This window comes from Oncorhynchus masou, unplaced genomic scaffold, assembly GCF_036934945.1.
Source record: "Oncorhynchus masou masou isolate Uvic2021 unplaced genomic scaffold, UVic_Omas_1.1 unplaced_scaffold_1454, whole genome shotgun sequence".
NCBI classification, from domain to species: domain Eukaryota; kingdom Metazoa; phylum Chordata; class Actinopteri; order Salmoniformes; family Salmonidae; genus Oncorhynchus; species Oncorhynchus masou.
Window position 1 is genome coordinate 50,404 of NW_027004520.1, and position 9,597 is coordinate 60,000.

Sequence of the window (9,597 nt, forward strand, 5' to 3'; positions counted from 1 at the left end):
AGGCATTGGGTCACCATGTAACTGCCAGAATAAAGGAAACACCAATACAGTGTCTTAATAAGGCGTTGGGCCACCATGTAACTGCCAGAATAAAGGAAACACCAACATAGTGTCTTAATAAGGCGTTGGGTCACCAACCACCAGGTAACTGCCAGAATAAAGGAAACACCAACACAGTGTCTTAAGGCGTTGGGTCACCAACCACCAGGTAACTGCCAGAATAAAGGAAACACCAACACAGTGTCTTAAGGCGTTGGGTCACCAACCACCAGGTAACTGCCAGAATAAAGGAAACACCAACACAGTGTCTTAATAAGGCGTTGGGTCACCAACCACCAGGTAACTGTCAGAATAAAGGAAACACCAACACAGTGTCTTAATAAGGCGTTGGGTCACCAACCACCAGGTAACTGTCAGAATAAAGGAAACACCAACACAGTGTCTTAATAAGGCGTTGGGCCACCAACCACCAGGTAACTGCCAGAATAAAGTAACAGAGATCCGCCCCGCTGATGTTTTTCCATTGGTTTCTCACAATAATGAGCCAGAGACATTAGATATCATCAGAGTGGAAGCAGGAAGCATGAGTGATGCTCTGGAACACTATATCTCAGGTGATAGATGAGCAAGCCATTGGGTGTTGTTATTCAGAGCTGCTATGAACAATCATTCCTGGTTTTAAAAGGTTTCTCATTCCGATTAAAACAAACATCTTATTTTGAGAACACAACCAGAGATTCCATTGTGATGCAAGAAAGGGAAACACTGGAATGCAATTACTCATTTAACAAGAAGAAGAGGAGGAGGAGGAGGGAAGGGTGAGTGATACAAAGAAAACAATGTTATACAGAGAGAGAGAGGAGGGCTGGGGACCAGAGAGAGAGAGGAGGGCTGGGGACCAGAGAGAGAGAGGAGGGCTGGGGACCAGAGAGAGAGAGAGGAGGGCTGGGGACCAGAGAGAGAGGAGGGCTGGGGACCAGAGAGAGAGAGAGGAGGGCTGGGGACCAGAGAGAGAGGAGGGCTGGGGACCAGAGAGAGAGAGAGGAGGGCTGGGGACCAGAGAGAGAGAGAGGAGGGCTGGGGACCAGAGAGAGAGAGAGAGGAGGGCTGGGGACCAGAGAGAGAGAGAGGAGGGCTGGGGACCAGAGAGAGAGAGAGGAGGGCTGGGGACCAGAGAGAGAGAGGAGGGCTGGGGACCAGAGAGAGAGAGAGAGGAGGGCTGGGGACCAGAGAGAGAGAGGAGGAGGAGGGCTGGGGACCAGAGAGAGAGAGGAGGGCTGGGGACCAGAGAGAGAGAGAGGGAGGGCTGGGGACCAGAGAGAGAGAGAGGAGGGCTGGGGACCAGAGAGAGAGAGAGGAGGGCTGGGGACCAGAGAGAGAGAGGAGGGCTGGGGACCAGAGAGAGAGGAGGGCCGGGGACCAGAGAGAGAGAGAGGAGGGCCGGGGACCAGAGAGAGAGAGGAGGGCTGGGGACCAGAGAGAGAGAGAGGAGGGCTGGGGACCAGAGAGAGAGAGGAGGGCTGGGGACCAGAGAGAGAGAGGAGGGGCTGGGGACCAGAGAGAGAGAGGAGGGCTGGGGACCAGAGAGAGAGAGGAGGGCTGGGGACCAGAGAGAGAGAGAGGAGGGCTGGGGACCAGAGAGAGAGAGAGGAGGGCTGGGGACCAGAGAGAGAGAGAGGAGGGCTGGGGACCAGAGAGAGAGAGAGGAGGGCTGGGGACCAGAGAGAGAGAGAGGAGGGCTGGGGACCAGAGAGAGAGAGGAGGGCTGGGGACCAGAGAGAGAGAGAGAGGAGGGCTGGGGACCAGAGAGAGAGAGAGGAGGGCTGGGGACCAGAGAGAGAGAGGAGGGCTGGGGACCAGAGAGAGAGAGGAGGGCTGGGGACCAGAGAGAGAGAGAGGAGGGCTGGGGACCAGAGAGAGAGAGGAGGGCTGGGGACCAGAGAGAGAGAGGAGGGCTGGGGACCCGAGAGAGAGAGAGGAGGGCTGGGGACTAGAGAGAGAGAGAAGGGCTGGGGACCAGAGAGAGAGATGGGGCTGGAAACCAGAGAGAGAGAGAGGGCTGGGGACCAGATAGAGAGGGGAGGGCTGGGGACCAGAGAGAGAGAGAGGAGGGCTGGGGACCAGAGAGAGAGGAGGGCTGGGGACCAGAGAGAGAGAGGCGGGCTGGGGACCAGAGAGAGAGAGGAGGGCTGGGGACCAGAGAGAGGAGGGCTGGGGACCAGAGAGAGAGAGAGGAGGGCTGGGGACCAGAGAGAGAGGAGGGCTGGGGACCAGAGAGAGAGGAGGGCTGGGGACCAGAGAGAGAGAGAGAGGAGGGCTGGGGACCAGAGAGAGAGAGAGAGGAGGGCTGGGGACCAGAGAGAGAGAGAGAGAGGAGGGCTGGGGACCAGAGAGAGAGAGAGGAGGGCTGGGGACCTGTGAGAGAGAGAGAGGAGGGCTGGGGACCAGAGAGAGAGAGAGGAGGGCTGGGGACCAGAGAGAGAGAGGAGGGCTGGGGACCAGAGAGAGAGAGGAGGGCTGGGGACCAGAGAGAGAGAGGAGGGCTGGGGACCAGAGAGAGAGAGGAGGGCTGGGGACCAGAGAGAGAGAGAGGAGGGCTGGGGACCTGGGGACCAGAGAGAGAGAGAGGAGGGCTGGGGACCAGAGAGAGAGGGGGCTGGGGACCAGAGAGAGAGAGGAGGGCCGGGGACCAGAGAGAGAGAGGAGGGCCGGGGACCAGATAGAGAGAGAGAGGAGGGCCGGGGACCAGAGAGAGAGAGAGGAGGGCCGGGGACCAGAGAGAGAGAGAGGAGGGCTGGGGACCAGAGAGAGAGGAGGGCCGGGGACCAGAGAGAGAGAGGAGGAGGGCCGGGGGACCAGAGAGAGGAGGGCTGGGGACCAGAGAGAGAGGAGGGCTGGGGACCAGAGAGAGGAGGGCTGGGGAGAGAGAGAGGGGCTGGGGACCAGAGAGAGAGAGGAGGGCTGGGGACCAGAGAGAGGAGGGTGGGGACCAGAGAGAGGAGGGCTGGGGACCAGAGAGAGGAGGGCTGGGGACCAGAGAGAGAGGAGGGCTGGGGACCAGAGAGAGAGAGAGGAGGGCCGGGGACCAGAGAGAGAGAGGAGGGCCGGGGACCAGAGAGAGAGAGAGGAGGGCCGGGGGACCAGAGAGAGAGAGGGCCGGGGACCAGAGAGAGGAGGGCTGGGGACCAGAGAGAGGGCCGGGGACCAGAGAGAGAGAGGAGGGCCGGGGACCAGAGAGAGAGGAGGGGCTGGGGACCAGAGAGGAGGGGCTGGGGACCAGAGAGGAGGGCTGGGGACCAGAGAGAGAGAGAGGAGGGCTGGGGACCAGAGAGAGAGAGGAGGGCTGGGGACCAGAGAGAGAGAGAGAGAGGGCTGGGGACCAGAGAGAGAGGAGGGCTGGGGACCAGAGAGAGAGGAGGAGGGCTGGGGACCAGAGAGAGAGAGGAGGGCTGGGGACCAGAGAGAGAGAGAGGAGGGCTGGGGACCAGAGGAGGGCTGGGGAGAGAGAGGAGGGGCTGGGGACCAGAGAGAGGAGGGGGCTGGGGACCAGAGAGAGAGGAGGGCTGGGGACCAGAGAGAGGGCTGGGGAGAGGAGGAGGGCTGGGGACCAGAGAGAGAGGAGGGCTGGGGACCAGAGAGAGAGAGGAGGGCTGGGGACCAGAGAGAGAGGAGGGCTGGGGACCAGAGAGAGGAGGGCTGGGGACCAGAGAGAGGAGGGCTGGGGACCAGAGAGGAGGGCTGGGGACCAGAGAGAGAGAGGAGGGCTGGGGACCAGAGAGAGAGAGGGGGCTGGGGACCAGAGAGAGGGGGCTGGGGACAGAGGGCTGGAGAGAGAGAGAGGAGGGCTGGGGACCAGAGAGAGAGAGAGGGCTGGGGACCAGAGAGAGGGCTGGGCTGGGGACCAGAGAGAGAGAGGAGGGCTGGGGACCAGAGAGAGAGGAGGGCTGGGGACCAGAGAGAGAGAGGAGGGCTGGGGACCAGAGAGAGAGAGGAGGGCTGGGGACCAGAGAGAGAGAGAGGAGGGCTGGGGACCAGAGAGAGAGGAGGGCTGGGGACCAGAGAGAGAGAGGAGGGCTGGGGAGAGAGAGAGAGGGGCTGGGGACCAGAGAGAGGAGGGCTGGGGACCAGAGAGAGAGAGGAGGGCTGGGGACCAGAGAGAGAGAGAGGAGGGCTGGGGACCAGAGAGAGAGAGAGAGGGGGCTGGGGACCAGAGAGAGAGAGGAGGGCTGGGGACCAGAGAGAGAGGAGGGCTGGGGACCAGAGAGAGAGGAGGGCTGGGGACCAGAGAGAGAGAGGAGGGCTGGGGACCAGAGAGAGAGGAGGGCTGGGGACCAGAGAGAGGAGGGCTGGGGACCAGAGAGAGAGAGAGAGAAGGGCTGGGGACCAGAGAGAGGAGGGGCTGGGGACCAGAGAGAGAGAGAGAGGAGGGCTGGGGACCAGAGAGAGAGAAGAGGGCTGGGGACCAGAGAGAGAGAGGGGGCTGGGGACCAGAGAGAGAGAGGGGGCTGGAAACCAGAGAGAGAGAGGAGGGCTGGGGACCAGAGAGAGAGAGGAGGGCTGGGGACCAGAGAGAGAGGAGGGCTGGGGACCAGAGAGAGAGAGGAGGGCTGGGGACCAGAGAGAGAGAGGAGGGCTGGGGACCAGAGAGAGAGAGGAGGGCTGGGGACCAGAGAGAGAGAGGGGGCTGGAAACCAGAGAGAGAGAGAGGAGGGCTGGGGACCAGAGAGAGAGAAGAGGGCTGGGGACCAGAGAGAGGAGGGCTGGGGACCAGAGAGAGAGAGAGAGGAGGGCTGGGGACCAGAGAGAGAGGAGGGCTGGGGACCAGAGAGAGAGAGAGGAGGGCTGGGGACTAGAGAGAGAGAGGAGGGCTGGGGACCAGAGAGAGAGAGAGGAGGGCTGGGGACCAGAGAGAGAGAGGGGGCTGGGGACCAGAGAGAGAGAGGGGGCTGGAAACCAGAGAGAGAGAGGAGGGCTGGGGACCAGAGAGAGAGAGAGGAGGGCTGGGGACCAGAGAGAGAGAGGAGGGCTGGGGACCAGAGAGAGAGAGAGGAGGGCTGGGGACCAGAGAGAGAGAGAGAAGAGGGCTGGGGACCAGAGAGAGAGAGGAGGGCTGGGGACCAGAGAGAGAGAGAGGAGGGCTGGGGACCAGAGAGAGAGAGGAGGGCTGGGGACCAGAGAGAGAGAGAGGAGGGCTGGGGACCAGAGAGAGAGAGGAGGGCTGGGGACCAGAGAGAGAGAGAAGGGCTGGGAACCAGAGAGAGAGGAGGGCTGGGGACCAGAGAGAGAGAGAGGAGGGCTGGGGACCAGAGAGAGAGAGAGGAGGGCTGGGGACCAGAGAGAGAGAGAGGAGGGCTGGGGACTAGAGAGAGAGAGAGGAGGGCTGGGGACCAGAGAGAGAGAGAGGAGGGCTGGGGACCAGAGAGAGAGAGAGTCTGGATCTGGACCAGAGAGATATAGAGAGGAGGGCTGGGGACCAGAGAGAGAGAGAGGAGGGCTGGGGACTAGAGAGAGAGAGAAGGGCTGGGGACCAGAGAGAGAGAGAGGGGAGGGCTGGGGACCAGAGAGAGAGAGGAGGGCTGGGGACCAGAGAGAGAGAGAGAGGAGGGCTGGGGACCAGAGAGAGAGAGGAGGGCTGGGGACCAGAGAGAGAGAGAGGAGGGCTGGGGACTAGAGAGAGAGAGAGGAGGGCTGGGGACCAGAGAGAGAGAGGGGGCTGGAAACCAGAGAGAGAGAGGAGGGCTGGGGACCAGAGAGAGAGAGGAGGGCCGGGGACCAGAGAGAGAGAGGAGGGCTGGGGACCAGAGAGAGAGAGGAGGGCTGGGGACCAGAGAGAGAGAGAGAAGGGCTGGGGACCAGAGAGAGAGAGGGGGCTGGAAACCAGAGAGAGAGGAGGGCTGGGGACCAGAGAGAGAGAAGAGGGCTGGGGACCAGAGAGAGAGGAGGGCTGGGGACCAGAGAGAGAGAGAGGAGGAGGGCTGGGGACCAGAGAGAGAGAGAGGAGGGCTGGGGACCAGAGAGAGAGAGGAGGGCTGGGGACCAGAGAGAGAGAGAGGAGGGCTGGGGACCAGAGAGAGAGAGGAGGCCTGGGGACCAGAGAGAGAGAGGAGGGCTGGGGACCAGAGAGAGAGAGACGAGGGCTGGGGACCAGAGAGAGAGAGGAGGGCTGGGGACCAGAGAGAGAGAGGAGGGCTGGGGACCAGAGAGAGAGAGGAGGGCTGGGGACCAGAGAGAGAGGGGGAGGGCTGGGGACCAGAGAGAGAGAGGAGGGCTGGGGACCAGAGAGAGAGAGGGGAGGGCTGGGGACCAGAGAGAGAGAGGGAGGGCTGGGGACCAGAGAGAGAGAGAGGGGAGGGCTGGGGACCAGAGAGAGAGAGAGGAGGGCTGGGGACCAGAGAGAGAGAGGAGGGCTGGGGACCAGAGAGAGAGGAGGGCTGGGGACCAGAGAGAGAGAGGAGGGCTGGGGACCAGAGAGAGAGAAGAGGGCTGGGGACCAGAGAGAGGAGGGCTGGGGACCAGAGAGAGAGAGAGGAGGGCTGGGGACCAGAGAGAGAGAGGGGAGGGCTGGGGACCAGAGAGAGAGAGAGGAGGGCTGGGGACCAGAGAGAGAGGAGGGCTGGGGACCAGAGAGAGGGAGAGAGAGAGAGGAGGGCTGGGTGTCAGGACCAAAGGGGGAGGGACTGACACACTCACCTCGAGACAGGCCAGGTGTACGTCCTTGATGATGCAGTGAGCAGGAGAGGAGGAAGAGGAGGAGGAGGAGGAGAGGACGGACCGTTTCAACAGCAGACAGCTCAGCTCCAGAGTAGCCAGACGTACCTTACCATCTACACACACACACACGATTACACACACACACACACGATCACACACACACACACACACACACACACACACACACATTATCACAGACACACACACACCCACACGTTAGGTGGTTTGTGGGTGCACGCGGTCATGTGTGTGTGTGTGATAATGTGTGTGTGATAATGTGTGTGTGTGTGTGATAATGTGTGTGTGTGTGTGTGTGCGTGTGTGTGCGTGTGTGTGCGTGTTACCTGGTTGTGCGGCCACGTTCATCACTCGTATGAGTCTCTCCACCAACACCTGGCTGTAGCAGCTCCTCTCCTGGTCTGGGACTGGTAGCTGCAGCCTCTCCAACAACTCACGGTTGATACCTGAACAAACACACGCATTTAGAACGAGCTGCTATCGGTTAACGGAACATCTCTACAGAACATCATGATCCACTGGTCTGTTAACGGAACATCTCTACAGAACATCATGATCCACTGGTCTGTTAACGGAACATCATGATCCACTAGTCTGGTAACGGAACATCATGATCCACTGGTCTGTCAACGGAACATCTCTACGGAACATCATGATCCACTAGTCTGTTAACAGAACATCTCTACAGAACATCATGATCCACTAGTCTGTTAACAGAACATCTCTACAGAACATCATGATCCACTGGTCGGTTAACGGAACATCATGATCCACTAGTCTGTTAACGGAACATCTCTACAGAACATCATGATCCACTGGTCGGTTAACGGAACATCTCTACAGAACATCATGATCCACTAGTCTGTTAACGGAACATCTCTACAGAACATCATGATCCACTGGTCTGTTAACGGAACATCATGATCCACTAGTCTGTTAACGGAACATCTCTACAGAACATCATGATCCACTAGTCTGTTAACGGAACATCATGATCCACTAGTCTGTTAACGGAACATCTCTACAGAACATCATGATCCACTAGTCTGTTAACAGAACATCTCTACAGAACATCATGATTCACTAGTCTGTTAACGGAACATCATGATCCACTAGTCTGGTAACGGAACATCATGATCCACTCGTCTGTTAACAGAACATCTCTACAGAACATCATGATTCACTAGTCTGTTAACGGAACATCATGATCCACTAGTCTGTTAACGGAACATCTCTACAGAACATCATGATCCACTAGTCTGTTAACAGAACATCTCTACAGAACATCATGATCCACTAGTCTGTTAACAGAACATCATGATCCACTAGTCTGTTAACGGAACATCATGATCCACTAGTCTGTTAACGGAACATCTCTACAGAACATCATGATTCACTAGTCTGTTAACAGAACATCTCTACAGAACATCATGATCCACTAGTCTGTTAACGGAACATCATGATCCACTAGTCTGGTAACGGAACATCTCTACAGAACATCATGATTCACTAGTCTGTTAACGGAACATCATGATCCACTAGTCTGGTAACGGAACATCTCTACAGAACATCATGATCCACTAGTCTGTTAACGGAACATCATGATCCACTAGTCTGTTAACGGAACATCTCTACAGAACATCATGATCCACTAGTCTTAACGGAACATCATGATCCACTAGTCTGTTAACGGAACATCTCTACAGAACATCATGATCCACTAGTCTTAACGGAACATCATGATCCACTAGTCTGTTAACGGAACATCTCTACAGAACATCATGGTCCACTAGTCTGGTAACGGAACATCTCTACAGAACATCATGATCCACTGGTCTGTTAACGGAACATCTCTACAGAACATTATATCCACTAGAGTTAGCGCGATAACCCACCGGAGCTAACCTACCGGAGCTAACCTACCGGAGCTAACCTACAGGCGCTAACCCACCGGAGCTAACCCACCGGAGCTAACCCACCGGCGCTAACCCACCGGCGCTAACCCACCGGCGCTAACCGACACGTGCTAAACCTACCGGAGCTAACCTACCGGAGCTAACCTAAAGGAGCTAACCGACACGTGCTAAACCTACCGGAGCTAACCTACCGGAGCTAACCGACACGTGCTAAACCTACCGGCGCTAACCCACCGGCGCTAACCCACCGGAGCTAACCTACCGGAGCTAATCTACCGGAACTAACCGACACGTGCTAAACCTACAGGAGCTAACCTACCGGAGCTAACCTACCGGAGCTAACCTACCGGAGCTAACCTACCGGAGCTAACCTACAGGAGCTAACCTACAGGAGCTAACCTACAGGAGCTAACCTACAGGAGCTAACCTACAGGAGCTAACCTACCGGCGCTAACCTACCGGCGCTAACCTACAGGAGCTAACCTACCGGAGCTAACCTACAGGAGCTAACCTACCGGAGCTAACCTACAGGAGCTAAACCACCGGAGCTAACCTACCGGAGCTAACCAACAGGAGCTAATCTACCGGAGCTAACCTACCGGAGCTAACCTACAGGAGCTAAACCACCGGAGCTAACCTACCGGAGCTAACCTACATTAGCTAACCTACAGGAGCTAACCCACAGGAGCTAACCCACAGGAGCTAACCTACCGGAGCTAACCTACCGGAGCTAACCTACAGGAGCTAAGTCATCTATTGTTGAACAGTACAGATGGTGTAGATTCTCCTCTTACCTTTGCTGTGTGACACGGCGTAGAGAAGACAGAGCACAAACAGAGCATGGTAATCGTCTTCACTACAATCTAGAGCACTGTACACCATGTCTAGGAACGGTCTGGAGGAGAGAGAGACGGGAGACTTTAACCATTTGTACATTGTTACATCACTGTAT

The 9,597-nt window shown here is 57.9% G+C and overlaps 1 protein-coding gene across 1 annotated transcript in view; it reads right to left on the bottom strand.

Moving 5' to 3' along the window:
- The window catches only part of LOC135530900 (protein CLEC16A-like), a gene marked incomplete at its 3' end in the record, with an annotated part of 94,344 nt that overhangs the window by 17,757 nt on the left and 66,990 nt on the right, over positions 1–9,597 (bottom strand). The window contains 3 exon segments of the mRNA XM_064959070.1: positions 6,691–6,824; positions 7,056–7,175; positions 9,440–9,540. Coding sequence (XP_064815142.1) covers positions 6,691–6,824; positions 7,056–7,175; positions 9,440–9,540 — 355 coding nt within the window.